We start from the raw sequence: 25396 nt of genomic DNA on the forward strand, positions 1-25396 counted from the left end.
ACCATGTTAAAAATGAATATTAATAAATGTTTAAATTAAAAAAATAATAATAAAATAAAAACAAAAAAAAGACAGCTAAATACTACATTAGATAGAATGCTGGGTTTTAGGAGTCAGGAAAACCTGAATTCATTTGAGTCTCAAATATTTGCTAGCTGTGTGGCCCTGGGCAAGTCACTTAATCCTGTTGTACTTCATTTTCTTAATCTGTCAAATGAAGAAGTTGGTCTCTATTGACTCTTCAGGCTCTAAGACTATGATCTTAGGAAGCCATGTTTGGATTGGTTGTCTCATTTTCCTCCCTTTCCTTCCCTGCTTTTTTATAGTTTAGTGCATTAAGAATTACGTTATTAATATACACAAATGATTATAATCACACTATGAAATTAAAGAAAAAATTCAAATATATAGCTCTTAAACAAGTGGAAAACCAACATGGTTTAAGTGACTTGCTCAGGGCCATATAGTGTCTGAGGCTAGATTTGAACTCAAGAAGATGAGTCTTCCTGATTCCATGATGTATGTTCCATCTGCTGTACTACCTAGCAAAAATCATTTAGATTTGATTAAGTAATATGTAAATGTGTAAATAAACAAATAAGTGGATAGCTAGCTAGCTAGCAGACAGATATTTGTTAAACATCAGAGTGTTCAAAGTTGACTCCAACAAATCAGATATGGAAGGCAACATTTTAGGTGAGAATGGGAGTTCTACAAGCCTTTCTAGTGCCATCTGCTCAAGTATCAGTAGGGAAACATCAGCTCAGGGCAGGTTTGCAAACTGGAGCATCTTTTTCAGGAGCATCAAAACCCTCAAATTCTAGAGGAATGAAGGAAAGGAATTTTCTTTTTCTAGTCATGTTTCATGTGGGAAGTAGTAGGTTGGCAGGGCAGGGAAATACTGCAGATATTACCTACCTATATTTTGGCAAAGAATTGACTTGTACGCATGGCTAGATTTTATTTTGCTGATGTAACTTCTTGATTTGTTGAACAATGTTAACCACAACTTTGATAAATGTCAATATAGGAGGAAGTTTATAGTGGTGTTCCCTAAGGCTCTGTACTTGGCCCTGATGTGTGCAACACTTTTTATTGATGACTTCAGGGAAGACGTAGATGGTAGGTTTACCAAATGTATACTTGACAGAAAATGAACGCATTGGATGAAAGAATGAAGTTTGAAAAAGTTCTGAATGAGGACTAACAATGGGCTAAATCTTTTGATGTGTGATTTCTTTGATATGGGGGCTCCAGCCAATGCATTCTCAAACTTGTCTATACCTTCTCATCATGTGCCTCCATTCAGGTTCAGCCTCTGACACATATTGACTTTATGTCTTTAGTCAAGCCACAATGTCATGCTCTAGGAAACTCTTTAATACCCTGTATTGCAGAGAAATGCCAACCTACATTGACAGAGGTAATTTGTATTACCCGAGACTTCCTTAAACTATTGAAATTATGATCTCATCCATTCTTATCCTCTAAAATTGTCTACACACACACACACACACACACACACACACACACACACACACACAAAACCTTGAACCTTTCATAATAATTTCAAGAATGAAAAAAAAAGGATGTCTTTCCCATAATTTGCCACAGTGTTAAAAATGCTAACTCTTCACATTAAGGGAGAAAAAGAAATTTAGAGAATTCTACAAAGGCAAAGAGGAAGCAAAGTTCTCTGATGTCAGATATAATGCTTTACTTAGAGAACCCTAGCAATTAATGGGGAAAAAAATCATGACTGTAGATTCTGTAATACATCAGGATAAAAATTAATCTATAAAATTATCAGGTTATCTACAATTGATGAATATAACATAGGAAGCAGAGATAAGGAAAATTTCATTTTAGATAACAAAATGCATTGCCTATCGGAGAATTAATCTACTAAGGCACACATGACTGAATTTAAAGTCAGCATAATAACAGCTCTCATTTTTATTATGCTTTAGAGTTTGCAAAGCATTTTACCTATGTTAACTCATTTGTTGCTCACAGTATGGTGCTATTATTATGCCCACTTGTAGTTGGAGAAACTGAAGCAGGGAGAGCTTAAGTGACTTGCCCAGGCTCACAAATTTAGTAAATATCTGAGTCACAATTCAAACTCATGTCTTTTTTATTCTAAACTTGACACTATTCAATGTTAGACTGGGTCATTATAGAAGAGGTGACAAATTTACCCAAAACACTTTTTCTAATTAGTGTTATATATGTTTTTAAATCCTTACCTTCCATTTTAGAATCAATACTATGTATGGTCTATGAGAGTGGAAAGGGCTAGGCACTGGGAGTTAAGTGACTTACCCTGGGTCATATAGCCAGGAAGTGTCTGAGGTGTAAAATTGGAATTTGGGAAATGCCATTTAAAAGTATATATATATACATATATATATATATATTTTCTATGGACACGTGGGGACCTTAAAAACTACATTTCCCGTGGTCCAATGGGTTTCCTGTTTTGGATTACGTATTCAAGGTGAGGGACAGTTTTAAATAGGGGGAAGTGACTTTGAACTTTCTCTTTAGCTACCTGAGCGCGCGGAGGTAACAATAAAGGCTGGGGCTGCAGTTTTGAATTCTTACAAGCGCGTGGTCCAATGATTTTATCTCTATCAGCATGGCTTTAATTAAAATACTAATTTCTATATTTATATCAATCTTTATCATTTTTAATCGTAACAGAGGCTAGATATGAATCCAGAACCTCTGATTTCTGCATCTGGCTCTCAATCCACTGAACCCCCTAGTGTTAGATTAAAAAATTATCAAATGATATATATATATATGTATATATATGTCAAATACATATATCAATATAATAATATTGAGTCTATTACCCTAAATTTGCTAGTAGGGATAAAAGTGTGGAATATAATAGATATTAGAGACTTAAAATATACTAGTCAATCAAAACCTAACAATTATCATGCACAGCAATGTATTTGTTCAATAACCTCCAGGATACAAATTGCTGCATGAATCTCTTCATTCAATGAGAATACTTGGAAAACTAAACAGCAGTCTGAACAAATAATTTTAGGTGAGCATCATATTCTCATCATAAAATAATTAAAGGAGAAAGAAAGATGATGGGTTTTAGAGCCGTGGTTAGGAGAAATATTAATCATCAGATATGGAATAGAAGAAATCATAAAAGATGAAATAGATCATTTAATTCCAATTCATTGTGAAAAGCATTAAGCTAGGCAGCATGGTAGGTTTAAAAAAGGAGAGCCCCATCTCCCAAGGAACTTACACAATCCTGGAAGGGACACAGCTTATACAAAGACATGAGATAACATAGATTAACTATAATATAATGTTGGAGGAGTCCTGACTCCTGGGAGAATCAGGTAGAACTTCATGTAGGAGGTGGTACTTGGACCTTTCAAGAAACTAAGCATTGTAAGAGGTCCAGTTCAAGAGAAAGATCATTTTAGATGCATTACAAGTACAGCCCCATACAAAGGCATGGAGATAAGAGATGGAAAATTGTTCATGGAGAATAGCAAGTAAATTAGTTTAATTAGAATGCAGTTTTTGGGAAAGAGAGTCATAGGAAAGAAGCCTGAGAAAGCAGGCTGGAGCTAGGTCTTCAAGGACTTTAAATACCACACAAAGCAGTCATTTTAGACTTGAGCTTTACAGGGAGTGATTGCAGTTTATTGACCAGGGAACTGACATGGTCAGACCTGTGGTTCTGAGAAATGATTATAACATCCATGTAGAGAAAATGGAGAGAAAATACTGATCATGTAAAATTTAAATAGCTTTTCACAAATCATTTCCCAGCAGCTAGGGTCAGAAGAAAACTAATTTTTAAAAATCATTACATTAAATACATCTAATAAAAATGTATCATCCACCATCTATAGGAAAATGAAATAAATCTGTAACATTAAGAACCAGTTTTCAGTAGACACATGGGCACAAGATAAGAACAAACAGTTGTAGTGGATTAGTTGCTAGAGTTAGTCAAGAAGAGATGAGTTTGGGGGCAGCTGGGTAGCTCAGTGGATTGAGAGTCAGGCCTAGAGATGGGAAGTCCTAGGTTCAAATCTGGCCTCAGACACTTCCCAGCTGTGTGACCCTGGGCAAGTCACTTGACCCCCATTGCCCACCTTTACCACTCTTCCACCAAGGAGCCAATACACAGAAGTTAAGGGTTTAAGGAAAAAAAAAGAAGAGAGGAGTTCCAGTACTGCCCCAGGCACTTCCTAGATATATGATCCAGGGCAAGTCAAGTCAGGTAATCTTTCTTAACTGTAAAATTAGGAGCTCCAAGATTGTTGAGAATCAAATAGTATTTGTAATGTACTTTTCAAACCTTAAAACATGATACAGATCCTAACTATTGTTGGAGTCACTTGTAAAACATTCTAAATTATTACAAATTAGAAATGGGACTGTATCTATGATATCATTGGCGTGGGGAACTCCCAGGTATGGAACATCCTTCTACCAATTCAGGTTGGCAGTTTCTTTGTAACTTACAGTCTTAGATATTTGCCTAGAGCAGAGACATGTCAAAGAAAACACTTTCCCCTTCTGAAGCAGATTAAAATGTAATTGGGAATACAACAAAATAAATAAAGATATGATAGACTATAGATAATATGAATATGTGGCTTTCTTAGTCAATGTGCAACCCACAAGGATACATACATACATATATATATATATATATATATATATATATATATATATATAGTCATATTCAAACTCTGGGAGTTGTGAGTCTCACCTTGATTGACAGGTGAAGACAGTTGGAGACAGCGGAATGTTCCCAGATGCCGTGAGGACAAGAGGAAAGGCAGTTGGCCAGAGGATCAAAATACCCTGACAGCCTTCTGACAAGGACCCTTTGGCTTTGGACCCTTGGCCTGGAACCCTTGGCCTTGGACATTGATCTCTGATCTTGGAGCATTGACCTGTGGATCTCTGACAGTGGGTCCTCTGATTCTCTCTGAATCCCCCTAGATATTTAGACATCTGAACCATCACTAGATATTTAGATCTCCAAGCCCGGGTGGGAACCGGGAAGAGGGAAGGAGAAGAAGCAGAGGGAGGTAAGGGAGGTATTTCCCGATGCCTGTAGGACTGATATAACAACTGGCAATAAGAAGCTGAGAAGGATCATCAATATCTGTATCAACCAAGCAGATTGCTTTCTCTGGTTTGGCCTTGGCCAAACTGAGCCAGAGGAGGTGAAGAACAAGAGCTCCAGCATTACTGAAACAGCCTACAGTCCTGAGGGATTAGTGATCACAGCCATTAGTGACAGGGTCTCCTATACCCAATCCATTCCTGATTATTCCTTTCCCTCATTAACATCTATAGATAAAGTTTATTATGTACCTTCCTGATTGGTTAATACATCACAACCCTTGGGGAGGGAGCAACATAGTCAGATGAAAACGTTATCCAAGGCTAATAGAGCCCAACATTAATAATCAATCTAATCCCAGGTGGGACCTGAAAGGGTTACCCATACGTCTGACCTTTAGAGATCCTGCCTGGGTGCTGTTATTGGGAAGGGGCAGTTATTATAACATCCAGCAGAGTGACAGGACTCGGGGGTCCCTGCACTAGCTATCAAGGGAATCCAAAGCACAGCTTCCTTGATTAATATACCCTATACTAATATAATAGTAGACAAAGATACCTTTTTCTTTATAACAATATATAATTTATATATGGTCTCTGTTATTATTCATTTTAATGGTTTGCCTGGAAAAACATAGCTAGTATGTGTTAAGAGATCAGATTGAATTTGGAGCCAGCCTTCTATCTGCTAAGTCTGTCACCTCATCCACAGATGACAAAATTTTGTGAAATATGCTTATGAATCTCACTTTCTTTGGTTACCCCATAATCTAAAGTTATATGGGATGTGCTAGAGGGAGACCATGACTAGAACTTGGATTAAAGGGCTGTGACTGGTTATGTTACATTAGTAGGGCTGATGGAGTCCTTTAGAAGTCCAACACAAGTTCTAAACAAAAATAAGCTATAGGGAACACAAATATCATTTCATCTTCTATATCAGTGATGAAATTGAGGCTCAGGGAAATAAATCGATGTGGTCACAATCATAATTAATAATTGTTAGAAGTGGATTTAAACCCAGGATTCCAGTACTCATTACCACTCAGGCTACATGAAGAATAATAAATATAATGAAGGAAAGGGCCTTAAACATCAGAGTCCAATCCTATTATTTTACAGATGGGGAAACTGAGGCAGAATGGTTTGCCCAGATGATAAATTCAGGTAGGATGTGAACCCATGTTTTCTTTTATTGGATATTGGTTCTCTACTTAATATGATACACTATTGCTCTAAAATTAAGAGAAATGTGGGGAGTGAAGCTAAGTGACTCAGTGGATTGAGATGCAGACCTAGAGGCTGAAGGCCCTGGGTCCCAAATCTGCCCTCAGACAGTCCTAGCTATGTAACCCTGGGTAAGGCACTTAACTCCCGTTGCTTAGCCTTTGCCACTCTTTTGCTTTAGAAGCAAGACAGAGAATTGATTCTAAGATGAAAAGTAAGAGTTTTTTAAAAAGAAATGCAAATAAAGTTAGGAAACATAGGCAAATAAGGTAAAAACTCTTTGTTAAAAGAGCTATTAGAATACCAGCATTTATGGATAATATAACTGTAAATTATTAGTCCAAACATCCTGGAAAAGAGTTAGGAAGAATGTAAGACAAGATACTTAGTTGTCAATTCCCTTTTACCAAGAGGTCCAACTGGTGACATGATATCTCAAGAAGGATATTGACAACAAGGGGAAAAATGTAGGAAAATATTCATAGCAACATGATTTATGAGAACAAAAAACTGAAAGCTAAGTAAGTGCCCAGTGGTTGGGGAATGGGTGGGGAATAGCATATGGACATAGTAGAATATTATCACAATATAAGATGACAAGAATAAAGACTTCCACTTGAAGTAGTAGAAGGATTATCTAGAATGGAGGAATTTGGGATAAATCTCATCTCTGGCTTTTACTACCCATATGGCTTTGGACTATAAATATGAAAAATAATAAAGGCTGCTATAATAATAATTATTAGTATTTTAATTAAAGCCATGCTGATAGATAAAGTTATTAGACCACGCGCTTGTAAGAATTCAAAACTTGCCGCCCAGCCATAATTGTCTCCTGTCTCCTCCCGAGTCTGCTGGCCAAGAGGCCACTCCCCCCTAACCCAGGAGATTATAAACTCTTCTCTGCGGGGAGACGTAGGCCTCCCCACGCCCAAAGAACCGGAACCAGAAACCTGTTGGACCACGGGAAATGTAGTTTGATAATTTCCCTGTGTCCAGAAAATACATATATATATACTTAAAGATGGCATCTCCCAAATTTCACTTTTACAGGACAAGTCATTGAGCTTCCACATGGCTTCAGTTCCCTCATGTGTAAAATGAAGGCATTGAAGTAGATCAATTGAAATGTTTTGTGTGTGAATCATGGTCATCTTTAGCAGTATAGCAAAGACTTTGGACCCCTTATTGGATTAATATTTGTAATTCATAGAATGGCATACATAGAATCACAAAGGAAACCAATCATATTGTAATACAGCTATTCAAATGCTTTTTTAAAAAATACAAAAATTCATTGACCACAGTTCAAGAACCACTTGATTACATGGTCTTGGGAATTTCTTTCAAATAGGGTTCTATGCTTCTTAGGTGAAGAAAATACATCCAGAAATATACACGTGGTTATCACAGTGTAAATAACATGGAGAGGCCACAAAATTCTTATCAATATAATGGCTAATATTAGTAATTTACTACCTAAATTAAATATATGTGGACTATATGTGTACATATATATATGTATATATATATGTACACATTTTGTGTGTGTATACACACATCTTTCTGTTCATATTTGATAAGTGGTTTTCCAGGAATGTTTTTGTAAGGTCTTTTTTTTTTTGGTGTACATATTGCAAAATTGCACAATATTTGTTGATTTAAAAACAAAATATATGAATAAATTGAAAAGAAAATCTTTTATAGAATCACAGGTTTTTATCTGGAAGAAGTCTTTAAAGTCATCAAACCTAATTTCTCCATAATATGGATAAGGAAAATGAAGTTGAGATATTAAGTGACTTGGCCAGGGTCACACAGCTATTAATTATATAATCCAGGATTTGAACTCAAGCATTCCTGACTACAAGTCCAGTTCCCTGACCACTATATCATGTTGATTTTCTACAATTTTGAGACTTGTTCTATCTACGTGTAACCAACCCTTCACTCCTGTCACTTGACTCATGCACCTCCATTTCCAATCACATATTTTCTTAATGAGAAATTTTAGGAGGGAAGGGAACTACTTCCTTTTAGTAAGTAAGAAATTAGATACTATTCTTTAATTTCTAACACAGTCCTGAAGAGACCTCAAATACCATCTAATTCACAACTTAATTTTGTAAGCAAGAAACAGAAGCCCAAAGAGGTAATATGACATCTAAGATTTCCCAGATTATACATCAGAGTCAGAATAGAAGCCAGGATGTGTCTAATTCTAAATTAATTATTCTTCTTTTCCATATAACGTGTAATTTATTTAGCTGAGTCCCAATCAATGGACCTTCCCTTTGTTTTCAGTTCTGTGTTATACCAAGGATGTGCTATCTTTTGAGGGAGGCGAGGGGTTTATGTTGATAGAAAATAGGTGGGAACACATGGGGCAAAGAAGAAATAATCAGGTTATGTGCCAGGAACAATGAATGAGTGCATTTGTCTGGAGCAAAGAGCTTAAATCGAGAATTCAGGAGAATAGACTTGGAAAAATTGGGGTCCCTAAAGTTAATCCAAAGAGTTTCATTCTAATGCATACAGTAATGGAAAGCCACTGTGGAGTCTTCAGGGGAAGAATGACATAAACTACAGTATTTGAGGAAGGCTATTCTAATGGTTTTGTATAGACAGAGATGGGGAAATAAACTTGGAAGCTTTTGTTGTAGCTGCAATGAGGTATTTTGAAGCCTGGATTTTAGCTGTGAAATGGGGGGTGGAGGGGGAGGAGAGTATGTTCCAAGGACCATTATAGAGCTATAGTTTAAAGGACTAAAAGATGAACTGAATATGGAGGCTAAGAAAGATAAATGCTCTTCATGGGGGAAAAGTTAAAAATAATTGGGAGTTTACTAGCTTGCACACAGGGAAGCTGATAGAACTGTTAATGGTAATAAAGAGATTGGAAAGAGATCAAGGGATTTAGACTTGGAAGGGACTTTGGAAACATTTTGGCTAGGAGGCTAGGAGTTCTTAACTTCTTTTTGAATTAGGACCCTTTTATTTTGTTTTAGAATCATTCAGTTCTAAGGTAGAAGAGCAGTAAGGGCTAGACAACTAGGGTTAAGTGACTTGCCCAGGACCCTACAGCTAGAAAGTCTCTGAGAATGGATTTTAACTCAGGACCTCCTATTTCTGGGCCTGGTTCTCTATTCAATGAGCTACCTAGCTACCCTGGGTCATGGACCCTTTAGGTACCTGTTGAAAGCTTTGAACCCCTTCTCAGAATATTTTTTGTTGGTATTCATAATTAGAAGATAGGTTAAATTGCAAATAGAGGTTAGTGAAAACAAAGACATCATTTTTTTCTTCATTCAAATGCTATGACTTCTGGAAGTCATTATCTAATATATTCATCTCTTATGTAGTGACTTAGACTAGCTTTTATTCCTTATCACAGGGTTGAAGTGACCCTGGCTTCTCAAAGGCTTTCCCAGCAGAGCAGAGGCATTGGCAGGTTTTTGTAATACTTGAAAGGCTTTGAATACAGTCACAGTAATAAATTGTTTGCTGTCTGTCACACCAGCTGCTTTGGCTATGACAGCCCAGGAAACAAAGAAAATAAGTACAAAATGAGGAAGAAAATGTGAAGGAAATAGGTATATTTAGCCCAAAGAAGAGAAGACTGAGACATGATCACTGTCTTCAGCATTTAAAGGGCAAAGGAAAGATTAAACTTCATCTTCTTGCCCCAGAGAGTAGAACAAGGAGCAGCAAGTGGCCAGTTCACTGGGTAGATGTTTGACTAAAGGAAGGAAGACCCTTGTAATCATATGAAATGCCCCTGAATGGGTTGACTACTTTGTAATTTAGTGAGTTCTTGTTGGAAATGATTCAAGAGAGTTTGGAAGATAACCTGTTGCAGTTACTGTAGAGAACGTTTCTTCATCGATTAGCTTAATTTAGATGATTTCTTGTTTTTTTTCCAATCAAAGACTTCATAATATCCATCTGTCAATTAACAAAAATTTAATAATGCAGCAAGTAATGTGATAAAGAGTGAGGACACAGAAACTAGAGCAAAAGAATCCTGTTTCACAAAATCAACTAAATGTAACTTAATCATCATTTTTGGTGATATAAATTGCCTTAAATCATGGCATTATGATGTAATCATTCCCATTTTTATTCCTATTCCCTCCCATTTCAAAAATAGTGTACTTGAAAATGTCTCAACTTCTAGACAAAAACCTGATGGGGACAGGATTAGTTGAATTCTTCACTGAAAGGACCAGAGAGGCTATGAGAAAAAGATGGAAGATAAGTCTAAGATATTTAGAAGATAGAAAAGGGAAAAATAAAATAGCCAAGTGAACTTATGAAGAGGAGTAAAACTGATTAACTCTAAGTTGATTAAAATTTTGTAATGTCAAAATCATGTGTTTTTTTAATAACAGAAAACTTCTTTCAGCAAAAGAAGGGTTCAGACTGGAATAAATTAACAAAAAATGTTGTAAAATCTCTTAGACTATCCCTTAGTCATTCCAACTCTTTTTCTTATTAGCTCTGTGACATTGAGTGAACTACTTAATCTCATTGGGACTCAATTTCCTCTGGTATAAAACAAGAAGGGTTGAACTAGATGACTTATAATTTTCATTTGTCCTTGACTCAACTCTTTTAGTTGTTCTTTGGTTGTGTCTGACTCTTTGTGACTCCAAGGACCAGAGCACACAGTAGTGTCCATAGGGTTTTCTTTGAAGGTTACTGAAGAGGTTTCCCTTCTCCAGTGGATTAAGACAAACAGAAGTTAAGTAACTTGTCCAAGGTCACACAGGTAGTAAATGTTCAAGACTGGATTTGACTTCAAGTCCTCCTGACTCTGAGTACTGAGCTACCTAGCTGCCTTTCAAAGTCATTACCTATTTTCCAGATAGGTATCATAATGTCTCCTATATCAAACCCTTCTTTTCCATTCCCACTGTCAGTCCTCTAGACTTCAGTTGGACCCTCATTGCTGCAAGGAAATCCAAATCCCTTATACTTCCCTTCTCACCTCATTAGCCTACTCTACACAGCAAGTCTTCCAAACTTTTCCATCCTTCCTCAAACCTCCTCTAGTTCACCCTTCTCTAACTCCCTCTGCTAAGAAACTTGTCCTACTTTATAGAAAATATGAGAACACTTGCCACAAACTCCCTCTTTTACCTTCTTCTTCATTTCCTATTACTAGGGAACTTTTTGCTATTCACCTCCATTCCTGTCTTACATGATGAAGTGGCTTTATTCCCTTTCAAGTCTATTCCCGTCCCACTTGCATTCTATTGATCTTCTCCAAAAGAGTGGCTCTTCTACCAGGCATATTCTTCCATTTATTTTCAGTGTTTCCCTATCTTCTGACTCATTGCCTACTGTCTGCAAACATGCCGATGTCTCCCCTATCCTGAAAAAAAAAACTCTCTCATCCTTCTATACTATCATCTTATATTGCTTTTGCTCTTTGTAGCAAAACTCCTTGAAAAGACCATCTACAATAGGTTCCTGCATTTTCTCTCTCCTTAATCCTTTACAATCTCACTTCCAATCTGATCTCAACAAAACTACTCTTTCTAGTTACTTAATGATCTCTTAGTTGACAAATCCAGTGGCATTTTCTGAGTCCTCATTCTCTTTGACTTCTCTGCAGCCTTTGACACTTTTGGTCCTTCTCTCTTCCTTTAGTCTCTCTTCTCTCTAGGGTTTCAGGATACCCCTTTCTCCTGTTTGTCAACTTTCCTATTTGACCATTCCTCCTTATCTTTACTGAATCTTCTTCCATTTATTATATTCTCTAACCATAAATGTCCCATAAGGTTCTATCCTGGATCCTTTCCTCTTTTCTCTCTATAAGTGCCACTTGGTGATTTCATCAGCTCCCATGGATTTAATTACCATCTCTATGCTGATAGTTTTCAGATCTACTTATTCTGCCCTAAACTTAAAACTCCACTTGCTTGTCAGACACTACCAAGTACATGTCCAAAACAGAACTCTTATTATCTTTCCTCCTAAACCCTTCCTCCTCCCTACTTTCCCAATTCATTTATCGCCATTAGTATTCAATATTGTACTAGAAATGCTAGCTATAGCAGTCAAATAAGAAAGAGGAACTGAAGAAATTAGAATAGGCAATGAGGAGGCTAAATTATCCCTTTTTGCAGACAATATGATGGTATACTTAGAGAATCAATTTTTAAAAACTAGTTGAAATAATTAACAACTTAAGCAAAGTTGCAGGATGTAAAATAAACCTACATAAATCATCACCATGTCTATATAACACCAACAAAGACCAGCAGGCAGAAATAGAAAGAGAAGTTTCATTTAAATTAACTGCAGATAATATAAAGTACTTGGGAGTCTATCTGTGAAGACAAACCCAGGAACCATATGGATACAATTACAAAACACAAATAAATTACAAAATCACAAATAAAGACAATCATAATATGTTGGAAGAATATTAATGGCTCCCAGGTAGACCAAACAAATATAATAAAAATGACAGTTTTACCTAAGATAATTCATTTATTCAGTGCCATACTAATCAAATGACAAAAAATTATTTCATAAAGCAAGAAAAAAGTAATGAAAATTTATCTCAGAGAATAAAAGATCATGAATATCAAAGGAATCGATGGGAAAAATGTGAAGGAAGGTGGTCTTTCAGTACCAGTTCTCAAACTATATTACAAAGTGGTAATCATCAAAACAATCTGGTTCTGGCTAAGAAAGAGAGTGATGGATCAGTAGAAAAGATGAGGTACACAATACACAGTAGCAAATTATCACAGTAATTTAGTATTTGATAAACCTAAGAATTTAGGCTTTTAGATCTAAGAACTCACTATTTGACAAAAACTGCTAAGAAACTAGAAAGCATTTCAGTAAAAACCAGATCAAGACTAACATTTCACACTTTAGGCCAAGATAAGGTCTACATGGGTACATGATTAAAATAGGAAGGATGATATATTAAACAAATTAGGGGAGCATGGACATTTTTACCGGCCAGATCTTTGGATAAGGGAAGAATTTCTGATCAAATATGATTATGGGATGTAAAATGAATAATTTTTATTACATTAAATAAAAAGATTTTGCCCAAATAAAAACAATGTTACCAAGATTTAAAAAAAAAACTGGGAAGCTAATAAATAAACACAACAAGTTTCTCTGATAAAGGCCTCATTTCTCAAATATGTAGGGAATGGAGTTAAATTCATAAGAATATGAATCATTCCTCAATTGATTAGTGGTTAATAGATATCAACAGTTAGTTTTCAGAAGAAGAAATCAAAGCTAACTATAGTCATGGAAAAATTCTCAAAATCACTACTGATTAGAGAATTGCACATTAAAACAACTCTGGATTACTGCTAGTATGGTGGAAAAGAAAAATGCCAAATGTTGGGGGGAATGTGGAAAAATTGGCACCCTAATGCATTGTTGATGGATTTGTGAACTGATTTAACCATTCTGAAGAACAATATGGAAATATACCCAAAGTGCTATAAAAGTATGCATACCATTTAACTCATCAATCTATTACTAGGTCTGTATCCCAAAGTGATTGAAGAAAAAGGAAAAGGATCTTTACAAACAAAAATATGTATAAGAGCTCTCTTTTTGCAAAGAATTGGAAATTCAAGGGATGCCCATCAATTGGGGAATGGCTGAACAAGTCACTGATGCAAAGTGAAGTGAGCAGGGCTAGGAGAACATTATACCTAACATTTGCCATATTGTACAATAATCTACTGTGAATAACTTTCTATTCTCAGCAACAAAATGATCTGAGACAATTCTTATGTTGAAAAATGCTATTCACATCCAAAGAAAGAACTTAGGGAGTCTTAATCCAGACTGAAGTATAATTTTTTTCACTTAATTTTGTTTGTTTTTCAATATAGCTAACATGGAACTATGTTTTACATGATTTCAATGATTTCATATGTATAGTTGATAACATGTTTCTTGCATTCACAATGGAAAAGGAAGGAAGAGAATTTGAAACTCAAAATTTTTTAAAAGAAAGATAAAACAAAGATAAAAAACAAATAAAAATTAAATAACTAATTCTTTTTATTAAAAAAGAGAAAAAACAGTGAGAATGCCTGGATTGCCCTTCTCAACTTAAATACCACACATCATTTAAGGTCTACTTCCTCTGTCCTACAGATGCTTGATGAGAGCTTATAAATCTTATGTGGTGTTCTTTTATTGGCAGAGAAGTAGCTTTTAAAAATGAGACATGGATAATCTCTTTGCATGTTGTCTTGGTTAGGCTACATCTGGAATATTGTGATCAGTTTTGGCCACCATTTTTAGGAAGGGCCTTAATGAGCAGGAAGACATTCAGAGAAGAGAAAGCAGGATGGTAAACAGTTTTAATATCATGCCCAAGAGGATTGATTGTAAGAATAGGGAATATTTACCCTTGTTAAGAGAGTACTGCAGAAACGCATGATAAATATATTTAAGTATTTAAAGAGCTATCATATGTGAGAGGATTTGTATTCATTCTGCCTGATCTCCAGAAGGCAGACCTAGAAAGAATTCATCCTGCTCAGCTGCCTCCATTTGCCACTAAGAAATGAGATGTGTAGAAATAAGTCTTATAGTTTGTTCATGAGTGAACACTACAATCTTCTCATACTTGTAGGAGCAATGAGTGGAAGTTAGAAACAGACAAATTTAGGATTGCTATAAGGAAACAATTCCTAAAAATCAGAGATCTCATAAAATAGAAGATAATACTCATGTAGATAATGGACTCCCCCTCATTTGGTGGTATTTTATTAAAGCTTTAGCAACTTCTCAGTTACCTTAAAGAATTTGTTTTTTACCCATGAAGATATTATGAGTTTACAATTATGAGTATACAAATAGCAGGCACTTAATAAATACTTGTTGATTTAGTATATTTTAGAAAATATCTAATAAAGCATTCTAATTTTGCCTCTACCGATTTGATTTTTATCTACTTGTGAAGTGATCATAGCATCATAGATTTAGAGTTGGAAGGGACCTTAAAGGCCAAAAAAAAAAAACCCAACCCCATCCTCTTTCAGAAGAGAAAACTTAGTCCCACAGGAGTTAAGTGACTTGTTTGAAGTTACAGTTGTAAGCATTAGAGGTGGGATTGGAACCCAAGTTTTCTGAATCTAGGACCAAGATTCTTTGCATTATACTATGCAGTTTCTCCCACAAACTGTCCCTTCACATCCTTCAGACATGTTGATTATATGCATAGAGGTTCCAAATGGAATTGGAAATGCTCAAATACTGGGTAAAGACATAAAACTCCAAACTGACATTACATGAACTCCTTCCCATTTCTTACCTGAATGTTTCATCACAGAATTTACCCAACTTTCACCTTCTCTTTTCTATTTAGGTTTTTCCTCAGCCAAATCTTTTCTTCTGCTCTTTTTGCTCAAGGAAAGCAAGAAGGAGACTAGAAAAATAAAGAAGATTTTTCCATGTTGTCAGAAAAGCATTATGTTCTAATTAACAAACAGTGCTTGAACCCAAGTCTCCTTTATTAGGTCTATTTATATACACTGTATGCTGTGAACTTGTCATTTCTCTATGTGGTAATTAAACCACATTAATACTAACCCCTTGCACTGAAATGCTTTGCTTTTCCAAAGGATTACATTTCAGAAAAGTGAGCTAATGTGGTAAATATTTTTTAATTAGCTGAAGGCTTTTTAGAAGCTTCTGGAAAGTAAATTGTTTTTTTCCCCTAACATACTAAAAGTTGTCCTTCCAAGGTCTTTCCTTTTTGATCATTATTATGACTTAGAAGACATTTTAAGTCTTTGGCTTTCTGTGATAGAAGGACATCTCTGTATTTAAAAAAACAACTAGTTGTTAGAATGATGGCTTTATATATGCCAGGGACTCAAACTAGCACCCTCAAACTCATATCTTTCTTGCAGCAAGAATCTTCTCTAAATTACCCTGGGTGACAGATTCAAGACCTGGAAGGATTACTTTACAGAATATCTAGAGCATTGAGATGAATCTAATATAATTCAATTAAGTAGGAACAAATACAGTCTTGAACTTGGGTTCAATAGATTTCTAAAAACAATCTGAGGGTTTTAGTGGACAGCAGTTTCACTATAAGTCACTTGTGTCGTGTATAGTAGTCTAAATTAGTGTAATCTTGAGTTACAGCTAAAGGGGTATTGTTGTTGTTTGTCCTTTCAAAGAGGACCAGTGACATCATGGATGATGACTTGTGCATCATTTGGATGTAAGTGAGGCAGAATTGCATAAAGTCAACAGCCTCACTCTCTCTTCCATATTCATAGAAGTCCAGTGTGTGGGTGAAGGGATGAAGGGAGGAGGATTGGAAGAAGGGAGAAAGGAGAGAGGAAGGTAGAGAAAGGGAAAGGAAGGTAGGGGTCCCCAGCCCCGCAGGGGGAAATTGACCAGAGCCCTTTGGGGCTCAAATAAAAGATCAGAGAGCAACTTTAGGGTTTAGAATAGCTAGGTTTTATTTAAATTAGAAAGGGGAAGGTCTAGGGAAAACTAGGAGGTAGATAGAAAGGGAAGAAGAGATGAGGATCTGAGAGCCAAGAGCAGAGCCCAGAAAAGGCTCCAAACTTTCTCTTTTATGGGAGGTGTCAGAGGAAGTTGTAGAAGGGAGTCCTGGGAGTTGTGGTCTCTCAGGGCTTACAATAATTTTAAATGCCACAAGTGGCAAGGTAAAAGTCAAAATGACTGGTATATAATAGCTTGCAGATAAGGGAAGATACTGGACCTATTATATTCTGCTCTAAATAGACCTTATATGAAATACTGTCACTAGTATGGAGCACCATAATTTAAGAATTATATTGATAAGATATTAATTCTCCAGGAGAAGGTAATAAGGATGGTAAAGGGTCTTGAGTCAATGACATTTAAAGATTTCTTGAAAGAAATGGGTTGTGTTTGACATATAGAAGACTGGGAGGGCAGGGCATGATAACTGTCCTTCAGTATTTGAAAGGACTGTTATGTGGAAGAAGGATTGGATATATTCTGTTTGGACCCAGAAGATAGAGATAGGAATGCTGGTTATAATTTGCAAAGATATCAATGCAGAGTTAGTCAGGAACACTTTTCTAGTTCCCAAAGACAAAGGAGATGTAGGGAGAGGTCATGGTTTCTCACTCCTTGGAGGTCTTCAAGTAGAGACTGGTGAGTCTCTTGTTGAATATGTTATATTGGGGATTCCTTCAGTTTATAAATTTGACTAGATGGCAACTGTAGTCACCCCTAGCTCTCATATTCAGCAATTATAATTTACCATGGGAACTTTAATTTTAAAATAATTTTCATAAATACAATGGATGTTCTCATTTCTTTATTTTTCTAAACAAGGGAAGATTGTTCTGGACTCTTAAAAAATAAAATCATAAGATTTCTTCCAGTTGAATAGGATTTTGGAGATCATTTGCGTCACTTGCCTTTCTATTGCAAAAATTTTTCTACAGTAGTCTTCTACAATCTTTCTCCATGTTCAGTCTGACTGTGTCATAAGGCTGGTTGTTAGAAAGGGTTGATTAATAGTTAACATCTCTTCAACCAATGACTTACACCTTGAAAGCAGAATACATTGGATTTTTCTTCTTAATGACAGTCATTAAAATATTTGAAAATAACTATCAGATTCCCCCAAATCTTCTCTTTTCTGGATTAAATATATGTCTATAATCATTTTTCATCTGACATGGATTTCAACCTCCTCTCTATCAAGATCACTTTAAAAAAAACAAAACAACAGCCCTTACCTTCTGTCTTGGAATCAGTACTGTGCATTGGTTCCAAGGCAGAAGAGTGGTAAGGGTTAGGCAATGGGGATTAAGTGATTTGCCCAGAGTCACACAGCTGGGAAGTGTCTGAGGCCAGATTTGAACCCAAGACCTTCCATCTCTAGTCCTGGCTCTCAATCCACTGAGCTACCCACATGCCCCCTCAAGTTGACCTTTTAAAAGTTGTTTCTTTTTAATTTTGTCATTTAATTTTTAGTTTTTAAATAAATAATTTATTTATATTATATCCTATCTCACGCAGTAGATTATAATGGAAATAAGTGAACATTTGAACATTGATGATCTTGGCATTATTCAAAACCATTATTCTTAAAATGAGTTTTCATTGTACAGTATTAGAGGCAGTATGGCCTAATGGGTGGAGAGCTAGCCTCAAAGTCAAGAAGATAGATTCTATTCCTGTCTGTGAAGTATTCATCTCTGTGATTTTGGGCAAGTCACCCAGGACACTCTGTAAGACAGCAAATTGTAGAACAGTTGCTGATATTCTTAGAGAGTTTCCTCATAGAGAGATAGAGCTCCACCAAAGAAGCCATAGGCCAGGTCCAAAATAAAAGCATATAGAGATGGAAGGTAAAGTAGATGCAGTAGAAATTTTACTGAACCTTAAAGAAATCTTGAAAGGTTGTTTTTTTTTTGAAAAGTAAGGAAAAATGTGGAGAGAAAGATACAACTCAGTGCTGTAATATTTTCTTCTGATATATCTTTATCTTGATAGTAAAGCATGTGAAAAAATTAATTTGGTTGCTTAATTGTGGCTTTGTTATATCATATACCATGATTTGTTATACCATATACCAATAAGGACACTGAGTTTTTTGAAATTAAAAGTTTGAAACCTGGTTCTGCTACTTTCTATCATTTGTCATTTGGGGTCATTTTCTTTATCTCTTTCAGCTTCAGTTTCTTCTTCTTTAAAATGATGGGATTTAAACCAGATAACCTATACTCTCTATCTGGGCTCTAAATACTGTGAAATGGCAAGATTTGGCAACTGTTTGGATTTGTAAAGTGACAGAGTAGAGAATTAAAGATAATGTCAAGGTTGGGAATGTGGGAGACTGAAGGGCAGTGCACCTTTGATGAGAAGATCAAAGTTTGGAAGAGAGGAGACTTTGGGGAGAAAGATAAATAATTTAGTTTTACCCTTGTCCAATTTGGAATGTCACCAGGTAACTGGTAATGTGGTAATGGAGCTCAGGAGAGAGACTGCAGCAGGATATATATACATATGTGTACATACATGTGTGTTGTTCAGTTGTTTCAGTTGTGTTTAACTCTTCCTGACCTCATTTGGGGTTTTCTTGATGAAGAAACTGGAGTTGTTTGCCATTTCCTTCTCCTCATTTTACAGATGAGAAAATGGAGACAAACAGGGTTAAATCACTTAGCTGACTATATCTGTGTATGCATATATGAAAATAGATAAATACTCACATATGTGTAAACATGTATGATATATGTGTTCTATCTGGAGTTATGGAGTTATGTGTGTATGATACCTAAACCCATTTGAACTGATGAAGATACCAGGAAAATGTATGAAGTAAAGAGATAGGGATAGGATAGAATCTTGAAAAATTCCCTCAGTGTAGGAAGCAAGATATCAATGATCCAGCAAAAAAAGATGAGAAGGAGTCAGATATGTAAGAGGAGAAGCAGCAGAGTCATGAAAACCCAGAGAGAAGAAGGTATCCAGGCGAGCGAGGGGTTAACAATGGCAAATGAAGAGGGGGAGGGAAGATGCAAGGGAGACAACATGAATCATGACTTGGAAAAACTTATGTGTAAATTTGTTATTAAAATAAAGATAAAACTTGAAAAATTAAAGCATAAAAAAACAGAGGAAAAAAATGTCAAATAGAGGAAATTTATCAAGAGAATGAGACCCAACTAACCCACCAATGTAGGATGGCACCTTTTCTTTAATTGATCACTAAGGATCAGAAATTTTTAACCTTGGGCCTGTAGATTTAAACATTTTAAAATAATGATTTCACTATAATTATTTACCTTCCTAGTCCTATGTATTTCATGCATTAAAATTACAGTATTATTCTGAGAAGTGGTCCATAGGCTTCATCAGACTATTAAAAGGGTCTGTGAGACAAAATAAATGGTTCAGAGTTGCCTGTGGCACTGGGAGATGAAAAGACTCTCTTGCCTTTGGTCACTGGTCCATTATGCTTCCAAGAGGACCAACATGCCAGACTTTTTGAGTTTGATGCTAGTTTTCATCACTATTTGAAATGTAAGTTAAGTGAGAATGATCAGATCTTTAAAACTCTTTCCTGATACTGAGAATCACAAATTGTCTTCCTCCTACAGATTATTTATCAGTTATCCTACCCTCGGTTTTGAAGAAGCAACATAACTAGTTGTCTCTTTGGGTTTTTACAAGTCCAACAGTGCCAAGTATTTTGATCACGAAACTTCTTCTCTTCCCTTTCAGGAGTCCTATCCAAAGAAGAGAAATTATACGCTGGAAATGGTTCCATCAGCTTCCCTCGATCCATTTTCTGCTGAAAATGAAAATGGCCTAGGTGACCTCACAGACACAGCGGTCACAAAGAAGCCTTGCTCCTTAGAAATAGCAAGGACGCCTTCCTCAAGGACAGGTAATGGGATGCTTTGGGATAGTCCTGTATATCTATACATACAAAAGTATAAAATCAGTCCTTTCAGTATGATTTACTCACCATAGCGAAGTGTTGACAGAAAAGCACCCAATAGCATCCATCCCAATGTTTGTAAAAGACCAACAACAAAAGTTGAAGTCAGTTTATATAAACTCATGCATACTGACTGCTAATTTTACTTTAGGAGAAACTCTGGACTTTTTTGGCCAATTTTTCAAAATGCTTCAAACTAGTACCTTGGAAAGAAAAAGGCTTTCAAGTCAGCAGACATAGCTATGAGTTTTTAACTCTCACAAGTAACACTGGATAAGTCACTTTATCTCTAAGTCTCAATAAGATCATCTGTAAAATGAGGGGCAATACTGTTATCATTGACTACCTCCTAAGGGTGGAGGGAAAAATGAACTTTATAGACCTTGAAGGGGTGGGCATGTGAGCTCTTGATATTATCACTTTTAAATATGCCATAAATATTTGCCCATAGCTCCTTTTAGGGGCTGAGAGTGTCCTTTATAACTTTGTAACATTCATTTTGGGGTTATTGCTGTTATTGTTGACAATGGTGCAGTTATTGTATATGTGGTTTTCCTTAGCTCTCCTTAAATTACTTTGCATCAGTTCACAGAAGTCATGTAGTACTTCTCTGTGTTGATCACATCAGTCATTTCTTATGGCACAGTGACATTCCATCATATGCATATGCCACTACAAAATAAAATCCCTTAAATGAACAAATATTAACTAATTATTACTCGCAAGGCAAAACATAAAACGATAAGGTATAATTTACAATAACAGAAGCTTGGGAGAGAGGAAACCAAGGGGTAGTTTATGATGAAGTATTTTAGTTGAGTTAAAAAATGATCTGAGGAGGTATGAGTTTCAGAATTGATGTCATCATACAGATTTATAACTTTATGGAGATCATGAAATCCTTGGCATTAGCCATTTGGGAAATGTAAGATGAATTCCTTGCCTGCTCTTCTTAAATGATGGAGGATTAGGGAGAGGCTTTCCAAAACATAAACTCAAAAAGACTTGGGTTCAAATCTGCCCTTTGACAATTAGTAGGTGGGTTACTCTGGACAACTCACTTAACCCTGTTTATCTCATTTTCTTTACTTGTAAAATGAACTGGAGAAGGAGATGGCAAACCCCTCCAGTATCTCTGCAAAGAAAACCCCAAAAAGGATCACAAAGAATTATAAAAAAAATGACTGAACTTCAATAGTATCTATTGTGTTCTGGGCTCCATGCTATTCACTTTTGCCAGTATTATCGCGACAGTCTTTGGAGACAAGTACTATTATCCTTATTTTAAAGATGGAAAACTGAAGCAATCAGAGGTTAAGTCACAGAGCTAGTGAGCATATGAGACAGAATTTGAACTCTGCTCTTCTTGCCTCCAGTCCTAGTGTTGTATTCAAAGCCTCATCTACCTACTTAGTACAATGTCTGGTACATAGTCAGACCTTAATAAATGCTTGTTAACAGATTATTCATGTACTTAGAAATTTTTTCCTATTTTGTCTGGAAAATTTAGAGAAATCCTCTGGAGAAATATCTATCTATCATCTATGCCTGTGTGTGTGCATGCATGTGAATTTGTATATGTGCTCCCATATATCTATATGTCTTTTTATATACAGATATCTGCACATACATATGTATATACAAACACACATTTGTACTTCCTTCCTTTCCCTACCAAATATTGTGTATTAGTTTAGAAAAATTTCAGTAAGATTATAAGTTCTCTTAATATTCCCACAGTACAATTAAATATCATTAACTACTTTCTTACTACAGTTCCACTATGTATTTTTAAAGTCAATACTTTTATAATAATATATTTTATTTACATTTCCCCTAAAAGTTAAGTTCTAAATTAAAATAATTTTAATTCACATTAAGAACAAAATGCATTGAGATATTGATTGTGGAATAAGTGTGTATGTTGGTGTTCCAGGGACCGTTCAAAAAATTTATGATGGAAATAATCTTTTCTTCTCTGTGTTAATAATTAGACTAGAATGACTTATAATAGCTTGGGTTTAATGGAGCATCAAAGTTTACAAAACCTTTTCTTCATGACAACTCAGGGATGGAGCTAGCTAGTTCAGATATCATTATCTCCATTTAATAGATTTAGATATATAACTACAAAGGTTAAATGGTTGACTTATAAAAAATAGTGGCAGGAATTAGATATGGCAAAGAGTTGAAACTGGCAAAGAAAGTGAAGGAAAACAAAATGAGTAATTTGTTTTGGTGGTAGTTTTAAAAACTGTATTAGAGTAAAGGGAGAGACCAAAGGGCATAGGAATTTTGTACATTGCGGCTAGAATCATGATAATAATTGACAAAAAGAGCAGAGCTTCTCAACTTTTGCTTTTTCTATAAATGAGAATAATCTTCAGCTTGGAAAGGACACAACCACCACCACCACCACCACCACAACAGAAGAACTAATTCCAAAGATGAGCATAGAGAATAGAAGTGCCGTCTTTGAAGTATTCCAGTGACCACTGATCACAAAATCTGTATTCCCCTTTTTTCTCCAAATAAGAAACATTTATGATACTGAGATTCCTAAGAAGTGTATGCAGTTCTGTGAAATTGCTTTTAAAAATAATTTGATAACTATATTTCAATAGAATTGATTTCCTTTGTAATCCTATGTATTTGAAACTATTATTCTGAAAAGGATTCCAGAGGCTTCATTAGACTACTAAATAGCATCCATGATACAAAAAAAAGCTAACAATCCCAGGGAGTAGAATGAAAGAATTAGAAGCAGGATATTAATATACATAGTGATTATAATAGCATATGTGAAAACAACTCTAAATGACATATGAAACTCAATTAAATGCAATGACCCACCTTTGTTTCAAAGGGACCAGTGACAGAATTCACATTTCTTTCTCTTGATAAGAGAAGTTGCAGATCATAGGTATACAATGCCTCATTTGCTTTCAGTCATAGTTAATGAATTGGATGGTTTCACTTAATTTTTTTTGTCTTTGTTTAAAAGGAAGAGTTCCACAGGAAGGGGTGGTTCAGAGTGGAATGTACTATATAAAAGAGAAAGCATTACTGAGATTTTTTTAGAAAGATAGAAAATAGGATAGGGGAAAATTCATAGACAGTAAGATTGTATCTGCTGTGTTATACTCCTAAGATATTATTACAAGAGCTCATGCCTTGCAAGACACAAGTAGAATCAAAACACTAGTCAAAGGACAAGATACAGTTTATATTTAAGTACTTGTTTTGTGTAATTATATTCACTAAGAGAATTAAGCATTTAGATAGCACTTACTGTAATTGTCCAGCCTTTTCATTAAGGCAGAGTAAGATTGTGGATATAGTAATATGCTGGAGAAAGATTCAGTCTTAGAGTCAAGAAGATCTGATTTTGATTCCTGCCTTTCACATAAACTGTCTAACTGAACAAGTCACTTAGCTTCTTACTCCTTGGCAACCTTCTAAGTCAAGAAAGTATACTAGAGAAAGGACCTTTCTTACCAGGAGTTCCTTGTACCAATAACATTATAAGCCTGTTGCCCATACCTATTCTATTATCAGTCTGTCTATCTATCTATCTATCTATCTATCTATCTATCTATCTATCTATCTATCTCTCCATCTTCTCTATCTTCCTACTCTCTGTCTATCTATCTCCTCTATCTCCATCTCCTCTATCTTTCTCCTCTATCTTTCTCCTCTGTCTGTCTATCTATCTATCTATCTATCTATCTATCTATCTATCTATCTATCTATCTATCTATCTATCTATCAAGTGTTTGAGCATACCAATAGAAGATAACACTAAATGACTGATGATAATCACAGAAATGCTATAGAAGACAATCCAAAATGGTCCATCTACCTATTCTGCAAATACTTCTATTTGCTTTGGATATGCTTGCCATTTACTTCTCCAAAAATAATGTTGTTTCCTCCCAAATCTTTGGGGGCATTTTTGTCATTGTGTCTCTTGAGCATTCTGTAGAGTGCCCAGCCAGATTTGTCATTAGTAGTTTTAGCCGTGTCTGATACTTCCATGACCCTATTTAGGGTTTTCTTGGCAAAGATACTGGAGTGGTTTGTCGTTTCCTTTTCTAGCTCATTTTACAGATGAGGTAACTGAAGAAATTATGGTAAAGTGACTTGCCCAGGGTCACATATCTAGTAAATGTCCGAGTCCACATTTGAACTCAGGTCTTTCTGACTCTACATCTAGTGCTCTATCTACTGAACCACCTAGTTTCTTAAAGAAATGCTTACAATATGATTTGAGGAAAAACAGAAATCTTGACATAAGATTCCAAGATACTTTATTTAGGAAGATTAAGGATTTAGGAAGAATGAGTTTCAAAAGGTCAATAGAAAAATATATAGGATCTTATTGCCTACAGTTTAGCCTAGAAACTCAGCTCATGAGGTTTGGGGTTCTCTTGGGAATGGCATTCTGAAGTCACTTAAAAAACACTGCCAATGAAAAGGCAAAGAGCTTCTCAAGAAGCCTGGAAACATATGCAGAGAATTTACTAACCAACTTAGTTTTGTTTAAAGACATACAGAAAA

At 35.6% G+C, this 25396-nt stretch overlaps 1 protein-coding gene across 1 annotated transcript in view; it reads left to right on the forward strand.

Moving 5' to 3' along the window:
• Positions 1-25396, forward strand: part of ANKS1B (ankyrin repeat and sterile alpha motif domain containing 1B) — a 1330035-nt gene that overhangs the window by 388284 nt on the left and 916355 nt on the right. The window contains exon 10 of the mRNA XM_044679159.1: positions 20617-20782. Within this exon, the coding sequence (XP_044535094.1) occupies positions 20617-20782 (166 nt within the window). The remainder of the gene's footprint in view (positions 1-20616; positions 20783-25396) is intronic.

Source organism: Gracilinanus agilis, chromosome 5 (assembly GCF_016433145.1).
Source record: "Gracilinanus agilis isolate LMUSP501 chromosome 5, AgileGrace, whole genome shotgun sequence".
Classification (NCBI taxonomy): domain Eukaryota; kingdom Metazoa; phylum Chordata; class Mammalia; order Didelphimorphia; family Didelphidae; genus Gracilinanus; species Gracilinanus agilis.